Source organism: Seriola dumerili, unplaced genomic scaffold (genome assembly GCF_002260705.1).
Source record: "Seriola dumerili isolate Sdu_G_001 unplaced genomic scaffold, Sdu_1.0 BDQW01000331.1, whole genome shotgun sequence".
NCBI classification, from domain to species: domain Eukaryota; kingdom Metazoa; phylum Chordata; class Actinopteri; order Carangiformes; family Carangidae; genus Seriola; species Seriola dumerili.
Window position 1 is genome coordinate 2668998 of NW_019174586.1, and position 25596 is coordinate 2694593.

General features: G+C 41.5%; 2 protein-coding genes across 2 annotated transcripts; both read left to right on the plus strand.

Moving 5' to 3' along the window:
• The first annotated feature begins 247 nt into the window (after positions 1 to 247).
• trmt112 (tRNA methyltransferase subunit 11-2) lies at positions 248 to 3859 on the plus strand. The gene is made up of 4 exons (XM_022760313.1): positions 248 to 426; positions 1106 to 1207; positions 1516 to 1608; positions 3429 to 3859. The coding sequence occupies exons 1-4, from the start codon at positions 352 to 354 to the stop codon at positions 3528 to 3530; spliced, it is 372 nt and encodes a 123-aa protein (XP_022616034.1). The 5' UTR covers positions 248 to 351; the 3' UTR covers positions 3531 to 3859.
• A 2353-nt stretch (positions 3860 to 6212) lies between these two features.
• Positions 6213 to 13990, plus strand: LOC111232504 (transforming growth factor beta-2-like). The gene is made up of 7 exons (XM_022760062.1): positions 6213 to 7791; positions 9223 to 9386; positions 10076 to 10208; positions 10310 to 10420; positions 11536 to 11716; positions 12123 to 12276; positions 13503 to 13990. The coding sequence occupies exons 1-7, from the start codon at positions 7434 to 7436 to the stop codon at positions 13659 to 13661; spliced, it is 1260 nt and encodes a 419-aa protein (XP_022615783.1). The 5' UTR covers positions 6213 to 7433; the 3' UTR covers positions 13662 to 13990.
• The last annotated feature ends 11606 nt before the right edge of the window (positions 13991 to 25596 follow it).

Sequence of the window (25596 nt, forward strand, 5' to 3'; positions counted from 1 at the left end):
TATAAAAACTGAACACTGTCTTTGCCTGATATTTTTTTATGTTAATCAACACAATTAATACAAATCAACATATTTTGTTATTGTTAGTGGTGGATTGTAACCAAGTACATTTACTAATACAGTTTAGTGGTCCTTGTGCTTTACGTCAGTATTTCCAGAGACTCCTATAAAGTGACATCGATATTTAAATTTCGCTGTAACCTAGGAACCAACGGTGATGAGGCCAGAGCGACAGGGAACTATTTAACGACGCAACAGCGGCACTTCCGGTCCGCATGTAAACGCTACGGCGTGACTTACATGTAGATAAGGCTAAACCGTGATTGTCTCTGTACTTTTACCACTGTAAACATGAAGCTGCTAACACACAACATGTTGACGTCTCACGTGAAGGGAGTCACCAAAGGTTTCCCGCTGCTCATCAAGGTAAACCGAACACACCTGGCTAGCATCACTGCTAACACTGCTTACTTTTACATGACATCTTATGGTATTAAAGCTGCGTGCTGTGTATCGTCGGGCACAGAAATGGGTGCAGTTATCCTAAGTGTGTCGCATTTTCTATTGACATTTGTTGTGTTGACAATAATTGTACAGTACCTCAATGAAGATTAAAAGTGTTACTAATAAAGTGGTGAGTGTATATCCTGCTCAAGTCTTATGGTAAAGATCAGGTACTTCATACATGTGATTCCACTGACAATTGCAAATCAGTCTTCTCGCTTGACAGTTTGTTTGCAGCTGTTTGTGTGGGATTGCTCTTTCGCCAGCAGCTAATGTATGATAATGCATTTCTTACCCTGTGCCATAACTTTGTCCTGATATAATGTGACAAGAGTTATCGACCTTTGCTCCAAATGTCTCATCTTTTTAGTTGTCTCTTGCCTATACCAACATAGATCTCTGAGAACTGATGTTTGCATGAATTTCAATTTTAAAGTTGCAAAATATCAGTTCCTGACTCGCCCAAATATCATATTATCACATTTTAATCCCACTATATAAATGTCTGAAGGGGACAAGATCCTTTTTTTGGACTCTGAATGTTGATGCTACAAAGTTGTGTTTTTCTATTTTTATTTATTTCATTTTTTTTTTTGCACAGGCAACTGAGGTGAAGGTGAATGAAGTGGAATTCAACTCTCAGTTTGTGAGCCGGATGATTCCCAAACTGGAGTGGGGTGCTCTTGTCCAGGCTGCAGAGGAGGTGAGTCTGACTGCACCAGAGACTGTGTGCCAGTGTGATATGATATGCTACTTTGATTTTTTCTCATTATAAACCTTCATAGAACCAGACTTCACTTCGTGTCAACAATAAGCATCCACTACTCATTGCTGACATGCTGGGTTTCAGATCACTGTGTGCATTTCTTCCCATTAAAGAAATTCACTCTCAATTTTCCAATTCAGTTTAAGGATTTCAACCAGTAACGTCCATTTGAGAGCCTCCTGCTTATCTCTGAAGGTTCAGTGGTGCAGTTTGAATTCTTGCTCTTGTCCATTTTTTCTCTATAGCTGGGTCATCGGCAAGACCTGCCGGGTGAGCTGGTGCCAAACTACGAGACAAACGAGGACTTCCTGAAGAAAGTTCACAGAGTGCTATTAGAGGTAAAAGTGCTGCTGGCTATGTGTTTTGACTAAACACAAATTACTATGGAGTTATATTTCTGGCATGTGAATGTTTTCTCTTAAGTGCTGCAACTATTTTTATTATCAATCTGCTTATTGTTTTCTCGATTAATTGAATGATCTTCTTGTCTTATAAATTTTGGAAAATAGTGAAACGCGCCTGTCACAATTTCCCATTAGCTTTGGTGGCGTCATCAAATGCTTTGTTTTGTGCGACCAACAGTCCAAAACCAAAAGAGATTCAGTTTACAGTGATTGAAAACAAATGAGAAAATCAGTTAAGTCTTCATAGTGGAGAAGCTGGAACCAGATAGTTTGGCATTTATGCTTAAAAATGACTTAAATTTTATCAAAATATATTCAGATACATTTTTAGTTTGCAGCTCTACTTTTACAAAGATGTTGTTTTGGGTCATTTGTTCTAATTTAACATCACACGTTGTTTCAGCTCCTTTTAATTTTCAGTCAAATCAACATCGCTTTTCCATTCTGGATATTTCTTACCATGTGGATCCCAGCTGTATTTCCTATTCTTGTTTCACTCAGCACAGTGAATGATTATGATAATTATGGGATATCTTGGTGTAGAAAACGTATAATATTCACTTTCACGTGGCAGCGTACAAAGTTACAGTGTGTACTTGACATCCTGTTTCTATTACTGGCAACAAAGCTTTAATGTGGTCGTGTCCTGCTCACTGTCTTGTTTTCATTACTGCAACATTCAGGGGAGGAAAGTGAAGTTTTTGTAGCGATCAAACACGAGGATAGTGTGCTCACTGCATTGCCAAAAGCATGTTGACTTCCAAAACATTACACATGTGATTATTGAACACATCATTCCAAACCCGTGGGCATTCTTCTGCTGCTACAACAGCCTCGGTTCTTCCAGGAAGGTTTTACACAATATTCTGGAGCCTGGCTGCAGACGTTTGCTCCCATTCAGTCACAAGAGCATCAGCGAGGTCCAACTCTGATCATGAGTTCATCTCACCAAACTCAGAAAAGCATTTCTTTTTGGAGCTAGCTTCATACATGGAGGCATCGTCATGTCGAAACAGGAAAGGAGCTTGTCCAAAGTGCTGCCACAAAGTTGTAGGCACACTGTCTAAAGCAGGGGTTCCCAACCTTTTTTACTCTGTAGACTGTTTTTATTCTGACAGTGTCATTGCAGACTGGCCTTGATACCAAGTTGGAAAATGACAGAAAGAGAGAAATAAAAGAGCGGAAAATGGACGAGGATCTAAATGAAACTAAACTGAAACTAACTTTAAAGGTGGCTGTGGAGTTTTCTTGTAAACAAATATTCAGTGATACTCACTAAAACACATTGTGTGTATCCTTGAGGTCTAACAAACACATTGAATACACTTTCTTTCTCACAAAAAGTTTGAAAAACAGATTTTTTAAAAAATGTTTTCAGTCCTGCATTGTTTACATAAGTGTTTATTATACTGCTTATACTGTACTACTTTTTTAGCAAAGTGTTGCATTTCAGGACACATAACTGCCAGGGGTGGATCACTGGAATAGTGTAAAGTGATTGGACCATTTATCAAAACAAGGGTCCAATTATCATTAAACCATGACCTGGGGGTTGGGAGCAGTGGTCTAAAATATCATTGTAAGCTGCAGCATCAAGATTTCATTTAACTGGAACCAAGGGGCTGAGGCCAAAACATGTAACCCAGACAAAAACCAAAAGCAGGGGTGTCCAGTTTCAGCCATATAGTGTCCATATAGTACAGTTTGATGATATCTAGTGGTGGTCTCACACCTTCTGTCTGTTTGTGTTACAGGTGGAGGTGGTAGAGGGCTGTCTGCAGTGTCCCGAGTCCGGACGAGAGTTCCCCATCTCCAGAGGAATCCCCAACATGCTGCTGAACGAAGACGAGGTGTAAACGGCAGCCCAATGGTTCCTTTCCCCAAACTGTCACTCAGATCGGCCTGTGCGTATTTAGAGAGAGAGGAGGGAGGCTGGACTCTGGTTTGAGTTGGTGCCATGAGAAAATAGGCCACACTGTTTGGTTGATTGTAGTTATGACATTTTAAGTGGCTGATGCTGCCAATGGAGAGAAAAGATTTGAAGAGTAATGGATGGAAATGTTCCCCGAGACTAACCCCCAGTGGTTTTATCTGTATTTATTTTTGTAACTGTTCGGGCTCTTTCTTTTTCTTTTTCAATAAAACTGTCCTGATTTCCATGACAGCCAAAATGGTTTCAGGTTTTTGTGGAAAATATGGATTCAGTTATATTACAGACATGCTAAAATATAACCCCGCTTGTGTGTGCTGAGGCTCTGAACCCCATCTCGCCCTCTGTCAGGGTTTAAGAAAGTGCTGAGGACCAGATGACGTGGCAGTGGCTTGTCTATATTTGGCCTTGAGGAAAAGAGGCATAAAAAGCAGACAGGCTAGAAGTTGTTTTTGAGGAAGTCTTTCTTTTTTTTTTCTTCTTCTTCTTTTAAGCCACACATTACAGCACACACACGCACGCACACACACACACACACACACACCACTCTACCTGGGGGGGCTCCTGTGAGCCGAGATGCCCCACAGTGTGCCTGATCTTTTTAAGAACATTGTTGAAAGAAAGAGTTGAGGTCCGCAAAGACAAATGAAGTGTTTTTTCCAGTAGTTTCTGGCTGTGTGAGATGGTGCAGCAGCGGCAGTCAAGTTGGAACAGGAGCCTGTTTGTTCGCAGGCAGTGTTATCATTTTTAGAAACCTTGCCAGGACAGACGATGAAGGGGGGGGTTTGCCCTGACCAGAATCCTCGAGGCAGCCTGAGTCTCTCCTACCTTTCCCTTCTACTTACAGCAATTACAGGCCTGCACCCGCAACTATAATAACGGTATAATGGGATGGCAGCAGAGCAGCAATAAAAGCCACCCCTGACAGATTAACAGTCCTCTCCAAGTTCTGAACTGTAATTAACAATGAGACCGAAGAGGAACAGAGGGGAAAGAAAGGAGCTGGATTGAAAGCTTGAAAAGATAAAGATATAAAGGGATGGGCTCTCTGTGGAGTGATTTAATAAAATTAGGATAAGCCTTAAACTGTCAGCATGAGTGAGTCGAAGCTGGAAATCCCACTGAGATCCTGACTAAAGCTGCGTTTGGAAATCGCTGGAATGGACTAATTATCTTATTTCTCCATCTTCCATTTTGAACATTTTGATGCTTAAAGATTTAGTTTGACATTTTGGGAAATGTGTTTCTTGGCTTTCTGGCAAAGATCGAAACCCACGGTCGTCCTCGCATAAGTATGAAGCTATAACTGGCGTCATGTTGAGTGTTTGGTAGAGATGGGAAAGATTCTCGTGTTAACGACTTGTGATCGTTCACGTCACCCAACAACTCGACTATTTGTTGCGATCACAGAGGCGGTTGTGTGAGGGTTGTGGGTTGACAACATAATGCTTCATTCACACAATGCTAACCTTGTAGTAACACCAGTTTCTTACCAAGTGAAACCAGATATGAAAGTCTATTGCTCTTTCAAAAAAGAGCTGAATTCACTGTAATAGTGTTAATATTTAATTTATTTTGATGAAACTTGTATATACTTTTTGGTCGTTCATATTTGTTTTGTTTTCAGGCACTTCTGTGTTAGTAAACATATTGGAGCTTTCAGAAAAATCAGTTTTCCAGTGTCGGCTACAACTTGGAAGTTGGTGGGAACACTGAATCATAATTGCGATAACTCCTACTTGTCATGAACGCAGCATGTTGCTTGGATGTTTATAGGAGTGGTTTTTGCTATGAACACTGATCAGTCTTTAAAATGGGTCAAACAAAAACCATGTACCTGACAATATTTAGATGCAGCATATTTAGTTGTACTTTCTGTACCCAAACTGTGACCTTCATTCTGCTGCACTTCTTTCTGTTGACCTGTATCTGGAAATTTAAAAAAGAAATGCTGCAATTATCAATCCAGTAATCATCAAGAACTTGGCATTTCTCTCACCTTCGTTAAAGACTGAATAACACCGAAAATATCTATCACTGTTGAACAGAAGCCCAGCAGAGTGAAGCTCACAGTTCCTGACAGTCCTGGAGGGGGTGTGAACCCACTGGACCTGGATGTACAACAAAAACACGCAGCATATAAATATTCTCAGGAACTTTGGGCTATAAAACCATTTTAAAGCCCAAATGATTAAATTGCATGTTTCTTTCTGCCACAGCAAAAATCACATGTTCTGTGATCAGACGCCAAAAGGGAGAAATGTATATAATATTTGGTATCATGATGACGCCCAGCAGTTTTACATTAATTTGATGGAATACTGTTCTGATGTTGGTTCATGTAGACAGAGATGGCTAAATGCATAGTTCCCAAAATGCAGAATTAGTCCTTTAAGCCTGGTTTTCTGTCAGGAGATGTTTACCTGCGGACAGAGGGTGGTGCAGGCATTTTTGTGGAGAAAAGAAATTGCATGCAAGTGTGCTTGTGCGCGCGCGTCCTCTATGTGAGAGGAAGATGGCTCTTGCCTACATAATCACACACTCCCTTCACTTTGGTGGCCACCCGCCCCCACCTCCACCACCACCTCTCTCCACATCCAGTCCCTCCCTCCCTCCCTCCCAGACTCCTTCTGTCTGAGGCTCTGTGCATTTCTCACAGAGGATCTGCAGAATAATGGACTCACATCATGCAGCAGGTCTCAGTGTTTTCAAAAGCGCTTTCAGCCCAGCAGACATCAGGCTGGAGCTCATTTAAACCGGGAATCTGTAATTTACTGTAAAGTTTTTTTTCTTTTTTTTTATTCACAGCACAAGGACTTCTTTCATATATTTTTCTGCGTCATGTCTTTTTATGTCGTCTGACTTTTTCCGTGTTTTGATGTTTATGTGAGGGGGATTAACAGGCCCACCATGGTTTTTCCAACATAAATCAACAGTTTCTTTCCTACGTTTTGGTGCAGGCTGCTTTCTGTTTACCTATTACAGGGAATGGGAGGATCTCATTAGTTTTTTTAAAGGCTCTAACTAGATTTTCTGGAAGCGGGTATGGGCCAGTTTTTTGCTCGACAAATGGGTCTTTCGGAGGTAAAAGCAGAGGAACCCTGCTGCTTCAGATGAAGTGAGTAGCTCAGGTTTTTCTTTGCAGGGCTTGCGACATGGGCTGAGCTCCTGTGATGACTCTTTTCTCCTGAAGGCTGTTGAATTCTCAGAGGATGGACGACGGAGACGGATAAAACCATAATTTAACGGACAGACTATAGTTAAATCTCTTCACCTTTACACGCGGAAAGCGCGCGCGCACACCGGCACGGAATAACACCGGAGCTTCTGAGCGCACCAGACTGGGACCGAGGCGTCAGCCAAATTTCCAGTCACTAAATTTGAGCTTTTCGCAGTGGAGTTTGGTTGTTGTGTGATATCATTTAGCGTTTAAAGGCAATCAAGCACGGATTTTACAAGAATAGTTCATTTTAGACTAATTAACTTAAATGTAATCTCTAAAGAATTAGTGACGATGCGGCTTTATTTGTCTGGTGTTGAAATAAGCAGGCGCGTGTATGTTATAAAATTACCTTAGCAGAATAAATGTGAAGTCAGCAGATGTGGGTTTCCTTTTCCACATGAAGTGGTTTTGACTAAAATACCCTGTTTGAAGTGGATATTGGATTTTTTTGGTTTTGGGGCATTGGTTTAACCCTCAGGTTAAATTTTAAATCACTTTACGCGCATATTTCTTGGTGCTTGACTTTGAGACTCAGCTTTAGTTGCAGTCCACCGCAGAGACCTTCCTTTTTTTCAGCTGGATTTCTCTCCGTCTCCTCGCCGGACAATGTGGCTCCCCCGCCTCGCGCTGCTGCTGCTGCTCCGGTTCTCCGGTGTGCTGCTGGTGGAGGGGCTCAACACGTGCCAGTCCATCAACCTGGACGCACAGAAGTCCCGGCGCATTGAGGCGGTCCGCGGACAGATCCTCAGTAAGCTCCGGATCCGTAGCCCGCCGGAAGAAGAAGAGGCCCCACCGCCTGCCCCGGTGCCCCCGGAGGTCATGCTGCTGTACAACAGCACGCGGGAGCTGCTGAAGGAGCGCGCGCGCCTGACCGAGTCCGCGTGCGAGCGCGAGAGCAGCGAGGAGGACTATTATGCTAAAGAAGTGCAGAGGATTGACATGCTGCCCCCTCGCACCGACACAAGTGAGTCCATGTGTGAGGTATGGCTGGGGTTCTCAATGTGTGGTCCGGGGGCCTCAGAGGGCCCAAAATGAACCTCTATAAGAAGACTATAATTTTTTGTGGCAAATATATTTTTTCATTTCTTATCACCTTGTTCATCTCGTGACCCCTCAGATACACCTTGGGAACCCACTGTTGTCCCGAGCCCCAGGTTGGGAACCACTGATATGTAGCAGTAGTCTATTTTTATAGACTTATGTTTAATCACTGTTATCTTCTTACCTCAGTGGACCACACGTCAAGAATAAAGTGAGCTGAGTTAATTGTAGACACAGACTTCACTTCCATTGGTACTACCTTCCATGCTGTCTTCAAAGTACTCAGTGGTGGAAGAAGTATCTAGATCCTACTTAAGTAAAAGTAGAAATATGTAAAACACACCATTTTACAAGCATTAGCAGCAAAACTGATTTGTTGAAAAATAAACTTGGTCCATTCCTGCTGGTAAAATTGCTGATGCACTGATGCATGAGCACCACTTTAATGTTGTACCTGGTGCAGTTGGTTCTGTCTACTTTATACATGTTTGTGTAGCTCTGTCTGTTGAGATGCACTACATTTCATATGGTTAATGTATGTGGGTAACACTTAACTTTAAGCCCCCCTTTTTAGTATTTATAAGCAATGGTTTATAACACATTAATAGCAGCTATACTGACATTTTTATTATTAATGTACAGTATTTTTCAACAATTACAATATAGACATATTTTATATGATTACAATATTTTACTATTGTCATTTGTAGTTGTTCACTAATATATGAATGGATAGTGTGTTATAGACTTTATTGAATGTTTATGTCCTGCTTATGAATGCTAAATAGTGGGACTTAAAATTAAGTCTGTACATTTATTAAACTAATATCTGAAGCTCTCAGAGCCGGCAAACTGAATAAAAAGTATAATATTTCCCACTGAAATTGAGTACAGTTTCATAAAATGGAAATTCTAAAATAAAGCATCAGTACTTTAGAATTCAGCTTAATTACAATATTTGCACAGACAGTACATCAACAGAAATACTGCCTGTCATAGCCTGTTTAAACCAGGGGTGCTGCTGGGAGCTGCAGTACTACTGCCCATAAAAACAGAAGCAGCGGTTTGGGAAAATGACGAAGGGGTGGAGAAATTAAGTTATCCTGCCCCTGTCCTTCAACAGCCTCTGTAGACGTACGTCTGAGCAAGGTGCTCAGTTCTCTGAGGCCTTCAGAGCAGCTATATAGTGGTAGGTGACGTTTTAGTAAAACACATTGATGCAATGATTGGCCGTATATTAAGCGTGCAATACATTTACTCACTGTACCTAAACCTATCATTTAGTCTCAAGGCACTCATCAGCAGCAATTATGTCCGAGACAATGTACCAGTCATCCTCTGTGTTTCCATCCAGATGCAGTGCAGCCAGTAGCACCCAACCCCCACTACAGAGTGGTCCACTTTGACGTCAGTGGAGTCGACCTGACCAACAGCACCCTGGTCAAGGCTGAGTTCAGGATCTTCAGAGCTCCCAACCCGCAGGCCCGGGCCTCGGAGCAGAGAGTGGAGATCTATCAGGTAAACAACAGTAAGACACCAGGGGATGAGGCTCAAAGTGAGAGCACAACCTTGAAACACAAAACTAGTATGTAATCAGCAACATCATTGAGATACTGCTTTGCCTTTTTTTAAGCTTTTGGATCCAAATAAAACCTGCAATTATGAAGCAGACACTAAATCCATGCTTCTTCAAAATTACATCAGGCTCCATTTGTCCTTTTTTATTACAACAAACTAGACCCAGGGGTTGTGTCTTGTCAAAACCACTGAAAAAATATTTCTCACTTGTTTCTTCTCTGTGAAAAATAATGTTCATGATGTGATCAATAACACCATTTATAACTGTCTTTTGTATAGATTTTTGACATCAGGCCGATAAGACTATTATGACACTAAATCTTCACCAGTTAAGATGAATTTATATGTTGGCTTCAGGGAGACATTTTATACCTCTTACATAAAAATGTTAGCCCCAGGAAAGTGAGGTAACATAATTTACATGCCTGATTAAAGTTGTGCAGGTTATTATTGGCTTTAGCAATGACACAGTGTTACGCTCTGCGCCACTGCCTCCACAGTGGAAATGATAACATTTACTGTCCGCGAGAGGAGAAGAAAGCAAAACATTACAATGCACCGCTTGTGTCAGTTGGACTGTGTATCTGCACCTCCGCTCCATCGCTGTTTTTCTGTGTTTTTTGTGTCAGCTGCTGAAGCCAGATGAAGAGAGCACCTCCACTCAGCGTTACATTGACTCCCGCACCGTGCAGCCGAGGGCGAAGGGGTCCTGGATCTCTGTGGATGTCACGGAAACTGTTAAGGACTGGGTGTCAGATCCAGGTCGGCTTCAGCACCAGACGCACATTTCCCATGATGATCCATACAACTGTGTCTGTATCGTTCGTCCTCACATGCGTCTTTTTTTCTTTTTCCTACTTCAGAGAATAATCTCGGGCTGAAGCTGGGCGTCCACTGTCCCTGCTGCACCTTCGTCCCATCCACCAACAACATCGTTCCCAACAAGAGTGAGGAACTGGAGGCCCTGTTTGCAGGTTTGTTGCAGTTCTTTTTCGTTGTCACTGCGCATCATGTTCGCCAGGTCTTGGCACATACTGTATCTGCATATGTGTAGTGGATGATTAGAGCAGCTTTCCTAAGGCTCAGGTCACCTCCGAGTCATAAGTGTAATAAACAGTTTCATCCCAGTAGCCATACAGATGAGAAATGTGGCTTTATTAGGTTGGTTGTAAATTTCTTTGTAAGGGCATTAAAAGCACTTGTGGAAGATTAATTGGCACAGCAATAATCCTGCAGGTCACTAAATGTGAAGACGAAGTGGAGCCTCTTCTGTAAGGCGCCTCCAAAATGATTCATGACTCGCTCGCAGACTATGATACGGGAACAATGGAGAAACTGTTCCTCCACACACTGTGATACTACTGAATACCAGACTGTCTGTGTTGCTTCGTTTAGGCCCCAAATTATGGCACCTTCCTCAGGATTTACACTCAGCTGAGCCAAGTCAGGTTTTTTTTTTTCCACACCTGGAAAAAAAAATCGACTTTTGATACTGCTGTGAAACAAGCAAGGGCTTGTTTTGAGCACTTTTACTCCTGAAGCTCAGAAAGAAAAATCAGATACAAAAACATCATTCGTATTCTTGGAAACAACTATATTTCATGTATAGGACTTCAAGATTAGTCCAGAAAAACGAAGTGAACAAACTGAAGTGTAAAAACCATGGCTAGAAGAAATTCACAAACAGAATCTGTGAATTTGTGGTTATTACTGTTTCTGCCATTCAAATTATGCAAACTGATGAAAGTCAGTGTTTCCCAACTTTTTTGGCTTTAAAACAAAGCCGTGTTGCAACAGGTTGCATATCTCAGTTCCGGTAATGATTCATGTGCCGCTCTCAGATTGTTTCATTTGAAAAGGTTTAAAAAATCTGAAGAGGGACAACTATCTAGTATCAGATCTTTTATTTAAGTAAAAGTAACAATGCCACAGTGTAGAATTACTGTAGTTCTACATTTAAAATGTTACTAAACTTAAATGTTGCAGCTGGTAAAGTTGGAGCTAATTTTAATGATCTTCTTTACTGCTACATCTGTACTTGACTACATACATTTAGTAACTTTCCACCACTGCACTCTACTCTCCGCAGGTGTGGATGACGAGCAGCTTCGTCGGATAAGAAAACCCGGTCAGGTTAAAGGCCAGGCGGATTTCAGCACCAAGACGCCACACCTCATCCTCACCCTGCTGCCCAGCGACAGAGTTGACAACCCGGCCAAGAAGAACCGCAAGAAGAGGGCAGCCGCCACGGACACCACAACCTGCTCCCGGTAGGCCGCAAACCAGCCGCATGTGTGTGGTTATGTGTGACTGACTGACAGCACCGACACTGTTCCAGGATTTGTAGTTTTATAATTCTGAAATGAAGTTGTGGTGGGCGTTGGATTTCAGTTTCTTTTCTTTCTTTTTTTTTTTTTTTACCCAAAACTTACTTTGCAGACTTTTGTGTGACAAAACAAACATTATTGACCCTGTGTTTAGACTGCAGGCCAACAGGCATGCAGTGTTTTATTTAGACTACCTCACGCTGCAGGGGAAAACTCTGGCAGCCTTGCATGGTCATTACCTTGTGATGGCTGGTTCTTCAACGGTGACCCGTGGTCATTTTCCCATGACCCAACTTTGGGCCAGGATGGGAGTTGAAATGTGTATGGTGTGTCTCTCTGTCTGTCTCAGTGGCTCAGACCAGGGCTGCTGCCTGCGCTCGCTCTACATCGACTTCAGGCGTGACCTCAACTGGAAGTGGATCCATGAGCCCAAAGGCTACAAAGCTAACTTCTGTGCTGGCAACTGTCCTTACATCTGGAGTGCCAACAACCACTACAACATGGTGAGTGGGTATTTATATATGATTAGGGCTGGAAATCAAACCTAAACATTTTATTGGTAGAGACTGAAACAACGTTCTTGGAACTTAATCCCTGGCCTGATTTTTAATCTGGTTTATTTATTTTTCCATCAGGTAGTTCCTGATGTAAATACCACTTACTGTATGGAGTTATTTTATTAAAGCAAAGTTTTCATATGGCTGACCGTGTTTACGCAGCATTTAACATTTTGTCTTCTTTTCTTGTTGGGGGGAAAAGGGGGTTGTACAAAAAAAAAAAAAATTTAAAGGAATTGTTTCACATTTTGTAAAAACATGTATTTGGTTTCTTGCACAACTGCTGTTTCTTTGTCAAAAAATCTGCATTCGCTTTTGTGTCTGGCTGGCCACTGTGAAACACGCCACCACAAAAATATCTTTTTTAACCACTCAGACGAATAAATCAGATTACCCTTTCTAATACGGTCAAGCAAAAACAAATGTGCTATTTTTTCCAAATTGTATTTTGCTCCAATCTTGAGATTCATGACCTTTTTTTTCTTAATAGTTTGAATGGAAACGGTGACAGACCTCTCAACGTGAGACACCAACAGCCAATTGTATAAACAGAAATCATCTGTGCCTGATCAGTTACAAACAGCTGCTCCGTTCCAAACAAAAACAACTTCTGAAATGTTAGAAAAGGTCACTCCTCTGTCTCTGTGGTGAAATGCTGTGGTCTGGACCAAACTCCGGTCGACTTTCAGCCAGACTTCAGTGTACAGAAACTTTAAACCCTTAAATGTGCTTAATGTGCATTGTTTCTCACAGTGAAACACCTCGGCTGCTAAAATTGGTCAGTCCCAATGTCATAAATGGGCTCTCACCTGTCACCTGCCAAGTGCTGAACATATAGGATTACGCAACATTGTCCCATAGCTCATTGGGCTGTAGTCACACAGACTCTTACATATCCCTCTGGTTTTACTTTTTCTTCTTTCATATCCATTCTTGTAATAGAGATGTGTAGTTGTGCAGAGTTTCACATCTATTCTGGATTCTCACATCTGTACCTGCGGCAGCTGGTTAGCTGAGTTTAGCACAAAGACAAAACACAAACACAGAAAGTCCGCCATGAGAAATAACCAAAACTGTAACTTTGGAAAAACTGTGTTCATCATTCATAGCAAGAAACTGAAAATATGTTTTCAGAGCCCTTTAACTTTCCTTTGTTTCTCTTCCCTGGTCAGATCCTGCCCCTGTACAACAAGCTGAACCCTGAAGCCTCCGCCTCACCCTGCTGCGTTCCTCAGGACCTGGAGCCCCTCACCATCATGTACTTCATCGGCCGCACACCACGTGTTGAGCAACTCTCCAACATGGTCGTCAAATCCTGCAAGTGCCGCTGAGGGAAGCAAGTTCAGAGGAAGAGGTGAGGGGGGGGGAGGGGGGCACAGAGGAGGAGAATGATTAACAGGACTGAAACTTCAAACTGCTTCACTCAGGGTGAAAATAAAGACGAGAGGACAGATGGATCCTTTGTTCATGAATCTTCACTGTTTGATCACCTTTAGCAGACCTTTGAGATGTTATTTTTTTACCGTACCTGACCCAAATATCAAGACTTTACTGACATTCCCTTACAGGCATGAAAACTTTTCATTTTTCTTCATTCTCTGGAACTTTCCGTCTGATATAGGACACTGTAAATATGACAACATAGCTGTATTAAACCTGTACTTGGATATTAAAAAGGGGGTGTTGTGTGATTTGGCCACATTTGGTCAGCCTGCTGCATAAAAAGGATTCCTTTTATCAGGATTTTGATTCCACCTCAATCGTGGGCAGCTTGACGTGTGCTTGTTTGCTTTAGGTTTGAAGGTGTTGATAGGAAGGAGGCGGTGTGGAAAGGTTTGCAGACGCCGATCTTTAGGCGAGGGAGGCAGGGAGCAGATAGAAAAGAGAGAGAGGAGCTGTGTCCAGGCGGAGGCCCTGCCAGTTCTCTGCGGTCCCGGGCTGAAATCTGCCCCGGCGTAAACAGGATGTGAAAGATTTCCAGACACCGACCCGACCACTCACGGAACGCTACATTTAAATGCTCCCCTCATCTCCTCTGTGTGTCTCTCTCTCTCTCTCTCTCTCTCTCTCTCTCTCTCTCTCTCTCTCTCTCTCTCTCTCTCTCTCTCTGTTGCTCGAGGTTCTGGGATTTGTGGTGGGAGGAGAGAGGGAGAAAAGAGAGGCTTTGAAAATGAGACGTGGGATGACAGGGCTGTATTTGGAACGGCTACAAGTTTGGAAGGTGGTATTTTGCAGCCTTAGCAAATTTGTAACTATTTGGGTCTGGCTCAAAAATTCCATAATCACACTCTCATGCTCATTTTCTGAATTTACGTTCATTATCTTATTGTAAAAGGCTGTTGACTCATTGCTGTCCCTATGCTATGATTATATTGTGTCATACCTATGTTTACCATCAGTCTCACTGATTCACTTGCACACACATACCAACACGCACAGACACACATACACACACACACACGGACACACATACGCACGCACACACGCACACACACAGAGTCCCTCTCTCTCTACACCCAAGTATCCACATTGACCACTTTTGATAGAATGTCTAAATGCTGAAAATAAAAAACATCCCCAGGGTTCATTTTAAATATAGGCTCTCTGGTATGCCAGTGGTTTGTGTGTGTGTGTGTGTGTGTGTGTGTGTGTGCATGAGTGTGTGAGTGAGAGAAGAGACAGAGGGCAGTTGGGTGTGTTGTGTGTGTGTGTGCATGAGTGTGTGAGTGAGAGAAGAGACAGAGGGCAGTTGGGTGTGTTGTGTGTGTGTGTGTGTGTGTGGCTGGTGAGGTCATGTGTGACAGCACAGATTGTGATTATTGTGATTTTTATTGGGATTGTGTGTGTGTGTGTGTGTGTGTGTGTGTGTGTGTGTGTGTGTGTGTGTGAGACCCTGCTGAAAGTGACATGTGGATATTTAATGTCAGGGAGTTGACAGTAAAGTCTTACCCGAATAGGAAGCAGTCCAGTGTGACCAATACAAGGTTGTCACAGCAACATCCGGTCATGGAGGTGTTAACACAGCCAGTGGTTTTTTCATGCATATACACAAGTTATGGCATGGCCACAGGAAATGCTTGTTTCTGATTGGCTGACAAATGGTGGTTAAAATAACACTGTATAACTGGACACTGCAAACATTTAAGTTACCACCAATCTAAATATAAATGTTTAAGGTAGAATATTAAACGGTTGGTCCAAAGACAGAACACAGAAAAGCGTATTTTCTCCTTCACCTCTAATGCCGTGTAGTCATACAGATAGTTTTGGTTTGTCTCTGACTCTCTGACGTTTACGCCTCCTCATATTCAGTGGAGGTAAATGGAATGTAGTTTATGGTAGTCTGACAATCAGACTGAGTGGTATTTATGTTTTCAGCTCATTACTCAGTCTCTGTTCATTTTAACCATTTTCTGTTTGTCCCATCATCATTTTCAGTCAAACAGACGCAGTTTGTGGCAGCAGTTGCTAGGAGAAGTTAACGATTTATGCGTTGTTACCTTGAGGTCTTGCTTCTGTAAACACATCTGTGCCTGTTGAGAGTTGAAGCCACGACGTCATGTCGGGACTTGCCTTTGTGTGATTGAGAGAGAACATAGATAACTCAACGTCATCTCTCATTCAGCGTTTCTTTCATCAGTCTTTATGAAAAAAATGAAGTGTGTTCCTGTAGTTTATTTTCCATATTATTAGACATATTGAAATCCACTACATAGGTAGCTATTAAAAACTGAAACATCTCTGATTTTATCAAAGTTAAAAAACAATTACTGCCCTTTATATTTGCCCAGTGCGGCATCGTGGGTGTCATCATAACTTGACTTAACTGACCCGAAATACTAAAGCTGTGAACCGTTTGCTAAAAACATCAGTAGGGCTACACGTAGTGTAAGTGAGACACACAACATGCTGTAGAGAGAGGCTCTGTTCCAAGGCTGGAGTTTTAGTCATTAGTTTCAATGGTCAATGGGATTTTGAATTAAGTTTTCTTGAATCTGGATTAACCTCACTTCATAAAGATGTTGCCCCCCCCCATTCTTAATTCTCCATACTGATTGGCTCAGTTGTTTTTCCAGCAGCATGGGAACCAGCCCTCAGCGTGCACAACACCTGTTTGAATCCCTGAAACAAATCAGAGAATTCAGAGATCTGGAGTCGGACTCACAGCAGGGAAAATCTGCATCTTTTATACAGACATTTTCTTTGCAAGAGTTCCAGAAGAGTGTTCACACTCAGTTATTCCAGGGATAAACATTGTTTCTGCAGAGACACATTGTTATTGAATTTCCCACTGCTGCAAACACAACAAACAAAATTCCTTTCACCCATTTTGGCTCTGGAAATCTGGGCGTATAAAAACCCAAACTATTTAGCTAGACCAACCACTGGGGGTAAGAAACACAATGTGGGGTTTTTATAATCTGGATGAACTGAGCCTTTAAAGTGTCGCCATAGCAACGTTATTCTGCAGTCATAGTTGGCAGTAAACTCACACTGGTGAAAATGAACTACAAACACACTTTAAAAAGTAGATGAGGATTTAAACAGCATCTGTTTTTGTCTGTGGTATGTGTCATGGTTAAAGCCCGATAAATACACTCAGTATTTAGTGTCAAACTAGTCATAACACAGAAGCAGTGGTGGGAAGTAAAAGTACATTTTCTCCAATACTGTACTTAAATGCAGTTTTGAGGTTCAAGGAGAATTTACACTTCATTTCAGAGTCAAATATTCTATTTCTACTACTGCACTACATTTATCTGGCAGCTAAGGCAACAAGTTATTTTACAAATTAAGATTTTCAATACAAAACAGTGTTATTATGGTTTCAACACATAAACAACACAAACATTACACAATGGCCACAAGAACTAAAGATCTGATCCATGATACATGATGTACACTAATAATAATAATTGCATATTTGCACAAACAGCGCAAATATATATGTTATATTGTAGTGCAAGTATAAATGGGGAAATATCTATATATAGGCCACATACAGTGGGGTCCAAAAGTCTGAGACCACTTTGTGGATCAAGGGGGGAAAAAAATGTATTAAAAATAATTATTATAATCTGGAGAAAAAAGAAAACATAATATAATTGAATATCAAACTTTATAAATCAAAAGTTTACTGTTTTGCAAGTGTTTATATTAGACATATTGTATAATTTAAAGAACGATTTCCAAGTATTTAAAAAAAAAAAAAAATCATCCATTTACATTTAAACCTGTATGTCAGATATTCCATTGGTATTAGCTCAAATTTAATGTAATGCAGGGGTCTATATTTAATATAGTACACTAATTATACACAGTGCATCAGTGATAAACATCCAGTGATACAGTATAAAAGTAAACAAATAGGCTACTTTTACTTTGATACTTTAAGTGCATTTACCTGCCAATACCTTTGTTCTTTTACCTTTTTACTTAAGTAAAGGATCTGAAATTTACATCATTGTGTTGATTTGTATCGTGTTTTTTTTTTTTGCCTCCCGCTTTGTCTGCTACGTAATAAAATCAGGATACACACACCTGTACTTACCTGTCGTTATTTCATAGACGACTTAATGATTTACAATAATTTGGCAAGTTGGGATTTTCTTAAAGGATCTGTTCACTGAAATTATTTTTTAAAAAGGAATGAAAAGGCTCCCAATCAAATCAGCTGATTTTTTTTTGTGCACCCCAAATAAAACTGAGTTTACTCCCATTGTATTGGCAAAGAGGCAGAAATCTCATAGATATTTATAAAAACCTAAATAAAACCAAAAGTATCTGAATGGTTAGATGCCTCAACAGGTACATTTAGAAAGATTTTTTTCCCTTTGTAATTTTGGTGAACTGAGCCTTTAATGTTCTGAAATTGAATTCAGCCGCTGTTGGAGATACGTCTGTCTTCACTGAAGAGAGTCAGGTTTTTATCCAAGTTGCTTCTGCTGTTAAAATAGCTTAAAGAGATACAAACTGTTCTCCAGCCATCGCCGTAAAAATTGTTTTTTCTAAGCCACAGTGAGAATGCAGCCTCACTCTGTGTGTGTGTGTGTGTGTGTGTGTGTGTGTGTGTCGGGGTGCTAGTGCTTGAGCTGTGGTGTGGCTCCCTCCCCCCTGAGTAAACTAGCCCCAGCATCTGTTAGTCTTTTCCACTTAACTACCTCTTGCTATATCCAACCTGTACTTATCCCACGGTAGAGCGCCTTCCTCTGTCTCACACTGGGTCCCACTGTCCTTGGGAGGGGAGTATGCTGTGGATATCGACCCCCACTAACACACGTACACATATGTACACACACACACACACACACACACACACACACACCCCTCTGTCTGTGTCTTTGACCTTGAGAGGGAATGTACGTAGACCCTCATCAAGAGCACACCCAAAGCCATACATACATAGATCCGGCCTGTATAGCCTCCCTTATAGAAAAATATGTCATGATTGATGGCTCTGGTTCTTGACACATTCCCTCACTTCCCATACCGACCATTAATGTGAGAGAGCCTTTGATAAAGGCAAAAAACAACTCTCTCTTTCTTATATGCACCTTATGGTCTGTGTCAAATATAGCTCACATTACAGGTTTTGAAAATACTTTATTCCTCTCAACGACTTTGAAATTGTTCCTAGCTATTTCTGGCAGCTGAATTAAAATAGTGCTGTCGGGGCAACAGGACACTATAAACACAAAATAAAACGTTATACAAGCTGCAGAGTAACAAGACACAGGAGTAAACAGGAGATACCGATCTGTGGCCTCAGCATTATTGAAGCCATATTCTTCGAGCAGTCAAACTAGGAGAGCAGAGAAGCACTTGAGGCCCCTGTTGGGACAGAACAGCTGAGAGGCCAAACCCACAGAGGCCTGGCTGTTCTCTTTGTAAACAGACGAGGGCGACATTTCTGTGATTTCTTTCCTTAAAGTCACGTCAGGCTCATTTGCTTGGATTCAAGGTGTGGAGTGACATTAAGTGAAGCACGGTGGTGCTACAGAGATGCTCCGGCCTACAAATCATGTTCTTCGGATGCGAGGGGAACGTGCTTGTTCGGTGAAAGCCCCAATCAAAATCGGATAATCATTTTTATATTTTTTGCAGAGAAAATGAAATGCAAAAATTACCATTCCAAAAAATGCACTTTGCATATCGTTCAGCCCTTGCTCAAACTAAACTAACAACCAATTTCTGTCACATTTTGGTTAAAAATACAAAAGGCAATCTGAACTTTTTTGTCTCAAATTTACAAGATTTAAAGTTAAATTTATTAACTTTTTATATCTATTTTTCCTTGTAAAACATAAATATCGTAAATGTTAAATCTAAATATTTAATGTGCAACTTAAATATTTTTGAGTTTTATCCTAAATTTACATGTTACGTCCTACAAGAGGAAACAAAGACGTTTATGGACCCAGTTGACATCTGATATTTTACCACCTCATGTCAATACCTGTCACTCTGAATGAGTGGGGTACAGTGAGGTCCAAAAGTTTCCCAATAGGGAAGTGGTCTCAGACTTTTTTACCCCGATATATGAAACATGTATTAGACCGCTAATTAAAGAAATCCAGGGCGATGAGGAAAAAGACCTTTAACAGGATTGTTGCATTTTTTTTCCTTTTATTTTGCTATTCAGAGCACAATGAAACAAAACATGTTATTTGAAAGTACGCAGATAAGTATATATAATATTATGATTGATGTTCTTGTTTTAGATACGTGTTATCAAAAGATGTATTGTTTAATACACAGTGGTGTCTTGTAATTCCATGTGAGATGGGACAAATACTTGGTATAAAAATACAAACTTACTTAGATTTAAATACACTTGAAGTATTAAAAGTAAAAGCAGAAAAATGTTTCCTGTGACTGTTGCACTTTTGTGTGTTGCTCATAAAGTAGCATAAAAGCATTTTACTGTTGTAGTTGGTTGACGTGGAGGTAATTTTTAGCTGAAACCTTCAAATAGCTTATTTTGGCCAACCAATAGTCTGAACCATAAAATGATTGAAAAGAAATTAAAATGATTAAAATAGTTAAGATAAGTTAAGTTAAAGAATAGCAAAAAATTATCACATTTGAGAAGCTGGAAACATGAAACATTTGGCATCTTTGCATGAAAAATGAGTTGATGTTTATCAGAATAGTTGCCAGTCAGCTTTCTACCGATCGATGAATCTCTGGATCACGGGTTATATTTAGAATATAACACGGCGGTTTAGATTTAACAAAGATTCATAAGTGACATTAGAATTTACATTCACTTTTCAATTTATTACTTGGATTAGCAAAGCAAATGTGTACGTTGTAGTAAGGCATTAAGTAGTAAGACACATTTAGCAAACAGATGTAAGAAGTCTGCAAATCCCACTCTAACTGTTGTAAATGTGTGAATTATTTTGCGCCACACATTCGCCGTCGATTTAAGTTGCACTTAAGCGTGTGCCCTGTCTGAAATTTTAGTTTAAAGTTTAAGGCAACATTTTTAGTCTGAAACTGATGAGTCATCAGCAAGACACAAGTTAAATATCCTGACTCTCCGCCTTCTTTTTTTATTGCTTACAAAGAAGAATTAAAAGAAACGTAGAGAAAGAGGGAAAAACATCCTTCATGTATGTCAGGGATCAGACTCATAATGACAATATAGTTGATGGACCATGGTCAGCACACCGGTACAGTACCATGTGAATATCCTTCTCTTTCCAGCCCTCTGTCAACAAATTACAAAATATGTGGGAGCCTGAATTTGAGTGTGGATTCGGTCAGTTACTTATTTTGGCGCTGGCAGAGGGCATAATGCCACGACAGCCTCATGTAGTAACTCCTGGTTCTGAGTAAGCAGGAACTGACTGTTTATCCCACATCCACCAAGAGCTGGGTTCATTCAGGGCTTTCAGAGTTCAGGAATCAGGTCATTTCACATCCACCGCTCTCCAGTGGTTTACAGAGGTTTAGGAACAACAGACTGTGTCCCAATTTTATGCTCTATACTATCTGTATACAGTGTGTACTATAAACTAAACTTTACTCTTATTTGGGTTATTATTAAGAAATTAACATACTTTACCATTATATATTAAGGAAACAATACATCAATCAAAATGCATCTTCAAAATGTAAATGCCAGTTGAAGTTTACAAAGAGAAATGTGTCTTCAAAGATCTTTCTGGAACTGTCTCACCATCACTGTTTTGCATGTACTAAATTCTGTCACTTTTTCCAGCGTGAACACACTTAAAAATACCCAGCATCACTTCATAGGCGCTACAGGCTTTGTACAACTTAAAGGTGCCCTGTGGAGTTTTCTTCCAGGCAAAAGTTTTCGTTTTCCTTCACTGTTACGCACCAAAAGGCATTGTGTGTATCCCTGAAGTCTAACAAACCTCCCTCGTAAAACATTTGCAAAGCTTGTTTTTCTCCATCCGTTTACATCCAGGTTTAGTAGCTTGCGGTTTTCTTCGCGGCCTCTATCGGCGCATTAGAGTGTTTCTTTCACACGTGATGAGCTGTGACCTGTTGATCAGTGGAATAGTATGAAGTCATTGGCTGGATGTGTATTGTGTCATTCAAGTGCATGTGAACAAGTAAGATGGACCCACTCATTAGAAAAAAATTCAATAAATAAAATAGCCTTTAAAAACTCCACATGGAACCTTTAAGAAAACAGTTATAATGATTTTTTTTTTTTTTTTAACACAAAGGCATCTGCACAGACGAGCCAAGTTAGTGTCAAATATCAGTGTGTGTTAAGAGGTCTGATAATCATCACCACAATGTGTCACTGTAAGACAATATGAGGAACTAGAGTTCAGCTGAGGACAAATAGCACTTGAAAAGCGTGTACAGATGTTTACAAACCTGCATGGTTATTTATGTGACAAAGAGGTCAAGTCTTTAAGAATAATAAAAACCCATTAAAAACTGTGTCAGCCAAGAGAAAAAGTGGTCACAAGCAGAATCTTGCCAACAGTGACTGAAGGACATTTGATCGTACAGATGTTAAACACCACAAACATAAAAATAACCTTAGCATTGCTTTAAAAGCTCTCTGACCACTTATATCCAAAGTGAGCACACAAAGATGCTCTTCGTGGTGTAAGGATCACAAACGTTTCAACACAAAGCAGTGGACTGTAACTTGGTCTGACTGATTTTTTTTTTTTTTTACCCTTTTTAACACTTAAAACATTCAAGAGCCATTTCATGAAGCAGCAGATCAAAGAACCTTTAAGGGAAGTAGTTCGCCGCCTGTTTTATCCCTCAAACAACTGGACAGTTTCAATCTTTAGTTTTCAAGGCAGGACTGGTTTGACGGCATTACACAGACAACAGACACTGGTCTGAGGGTGAATAATGGCCCTGTTGTGCTTTGATACTGATGTACTGTTGTTTTGGTTCAGTTCCTCCACCCACTGCAGGGTTTTCCCCCGGGAATTTTTTTAGCCAAGGTGGTAAGCCACCCAGAACGTGACGCATCGTGGCTTACGATCAGTTTAGTTAGTTGATGACGGCCTAAACAACAGTTGCACTTATTAATATATATGGCATTTGCTGTATAAAGTCCTTCTTTTACTCTCTTTCCCTGTTCTTTTTCCCTTTTAATTTTATATTTCCTAAAAGTGCATTAATTTTTCTGACATTAGCAGAAGTGGTCTTGTTTCAAGCGAGGAGGCCCACCTCAGCTGAAAAACACTGCGGGAAGCCCTGCGCTCAATTTAAAGCTATTAGTCACTCGCTAAAAGTTAGCCTCACAAAGCCAGCTTAAATCTGACATTTACTGATGAATACGTCTGCCGAGAATCAACTGAGCTCAGCGACTGAAAGCCAGATCAACAAAGTAGATAATTATGTATAATGATGTCTGGATAATGATGTGACTCACTGAATACTGAAACCTCTAAAGCTCCTGACCAGGTGGGGTCAATTTCAAAATAAAATATAATTCCTTTATTTGAAAGGCATAATTGTCTCAGGACAGACTAGCTAATAGAACATTTATTAAGTCACAAATGCTTTGTTCATGTTGTTGTCTCTGTGAAGGAAAGCAGTTGTAAATCATCTGTTGCGCAGTCTATTTAAAGGGATTCCTGTCCTGAGCAAATGTCTATTGAGCTTTGCCAGATCACAAAGTAACAAAGCAACATTCGTGGGCTGACTTTGCAAGGCTAACCATAAATACCTGACTTGTAAAAGTGAGATTCAGATATGCTATGCATGTTGTGTGTGGGTAGGAGTGTCAGGTGTGCTGTAAACCCACAGTCTTGTTTTGGACTATTTACATTTTGTCACGTCTCGACATTGGCACCATGTTGTGAGTGTGGCAGTCGTCAGAGTGCAGGAGCTGAATTTGTCTGCTTCTCTGGTTGGGGTAGGTCTGAAAGAGAAGAGTCTGGAGGTGGTGTAGGGGGATTGGATGGTGGCTGTATGTCACTGTTGAGCTTCCTCACCCGCAGAGGGCTCCACCTGTGTGACAGCTGCCTCCTTATGCTCCTCCTCTTGGGCTTTCGTGGCCGTCTCCTCTTCTCCTCGCTCGCTGCCGGCTGGGCACGGTCACTCAGCGTGTCTGAGGACTCGTCGATGTACGCCAGGTTCTCCCCGAAGAAATCCAGCAGCTGGCAGCTGGCTGAGGAGGCAGTGTTGAGGGGAGGGGAGGGAAGGAGGATTGGGGGGAGGGAAGGAGGGAAAAGTGGGGCAGGAGGGGAGGTGTCTGTGCAAAAGCCAGGGGCAGGTGTATGTTTGTGGTTATTGGTTGCTACAGATCCATATTTCTCTGCTGGAATCAGTTTGTCTTTCTCTTGTGCTGTGCCCATGTCTGCGGCTCTCGGTCCTCCTCTCTCCATGGTGCTGATGGCACAGTAGTGCTGGAACTGGTGCAGCGCCATGAAGGACGAGGAGACCGAGGAGCCCTCTGATCTGGAGTCATAAGGAGACTCGGATCCAGAGAAAGATTCTCCCTGCATGGCTGCACCTGCCGAGTCCAGCTCCGAGGTGGAGCGGGCCACAGGGAGGGAGAATGAGCGGGCCAGCAGGTGAGGAAACGACCTGCCCTCCACCTGCAGACTCACATCAGGGTTAACCCTCAATCCGGGCCCAGCAACGCTGACCCGTGGCCTGGGCTTAGCCACCTCCTTCCTCTCGAGAGACGAATGGGCCTCCAGCTGGCTCATGGAGCTGGAGAGACCGGGCCAGCGGTTCGGCAGGTGTCCATTCTCAGATCCCCCTCGAACCCAGTGTCCCAAAGTATACTGGGCACCCCGACGGATGCGACGGCGCTCACTGCGTTTCCAGCGCCGGCGCTGCAGGAGGAAAGGGTCGTTGAACTCCAGAGGGTTTGGGATCCGGAAATCCATGGACATGTTCTGGATGTTCTGGGTCCAGTCTGTGGCGTGGGCCCTCAACTCCTCCATCTGAGAGAGACATTAGCAGGAGAACAGAAAAGATAAGGGTCTTAACAAGATATCTTGCAGCTCTTCCTCTCTTGCTATAAATTCTTGCACCATATATCTCTCACCTCAGCACGGGTCCTCTTAGACAGCACCCTCAGCCAGTTGCCTATCATGGTAAGGATGGAGGCAAAGTAGGCAAGACCAAACACTATCCACAACCACACCAGAGGCTTGAAGAACAAGCCACTCTCAGAACCACCAACTGGACACAGAGAAAGTGGGGTTGAATGTGGTGTGATTTTCCAATGATTTTCCACAGAGATAACCGGTTTTCTTTTGCTCCCCAAAATGGAAAGTCGTCAGGGGTCTGCTTCACAGAAATCCTAGGTTACTGTTTCTTGTACAGGATGAGTCTATGGACGTTGTTTTAACACAACAACAACCACAACACTAGTGACATTTTTTGATTGAGATCTGTTAATAACTACTTAATCTACTAACTACTAACTAATTAATCAAATAATGGTTTCAGCACTAATTGTTTATGCTGCAGTGATAATGAGTTAAAGTTTGCAGTGCACCACTGTGAGGTCAAAGTTCAACAAATTTGAACTTTCGGTGTGGCAGACTGTTAAAACATAGATAAATTAATAAGTTACATTTCTAAATGGATCTATTGAGTAACAATCATACTGAGACAAAACTAAATACAACTTGCAGGGTGGCATGAGCCTACAGATTCAGCTGACATTTCTTACAATGGGGCTGTTTGTGCTTTTTAAAGCCTGCATGTCTCTGAAAAAGTAATTTCTCCAGGTAGTTGGACCAGATCACAAAAGGCTATAAAAAATTCTGATGTGTCCTTTGGACTAAC

Coding starts and splice junctions, on each gene's coding strand:
- trmt112 (XM_022760313.1), top strand. CDS start 352: ATGAAGCTGCTAACACACAACATGTTGACGTCTCACGTGAAGGGAGTC. Junction 427..1,105: donor GTTTCCCGCTGCTCATCAAG/GTAAACCGAACA, acceptor TTTTTTGCACAG/GCAACTGAGGTGAAGGTGAA. Junction 1,208..1,515: donor TTGTCCAGGCTGCAGAGGAG/GTGAGTCTGACT, acceptor TTTTCTCTATAG/CTGGGTCATCGGCAAGACCT.
- LOC111232504 (XM_022760062.1), top strand. CDS start 7,434: ATGTGGCTCCCCCGCCTCGCGCTGCTGCTGCTGCTCCGGTTCTCCGGT. Junction 7,792..9,222: donor GCCCCCTCGCACCGACACAA/GTGAGTCCATGT, acceptor GTTTCCATCCAG/ATGCAGTGCAGCCAGTAGCA. Junction 12,277..13,502: donor CCAACAACCACTACAACATG/GTGAGTGGGTAT, acceptor TTCCCTGGTCAG/ATCCTGCCCCTGTACAACAA.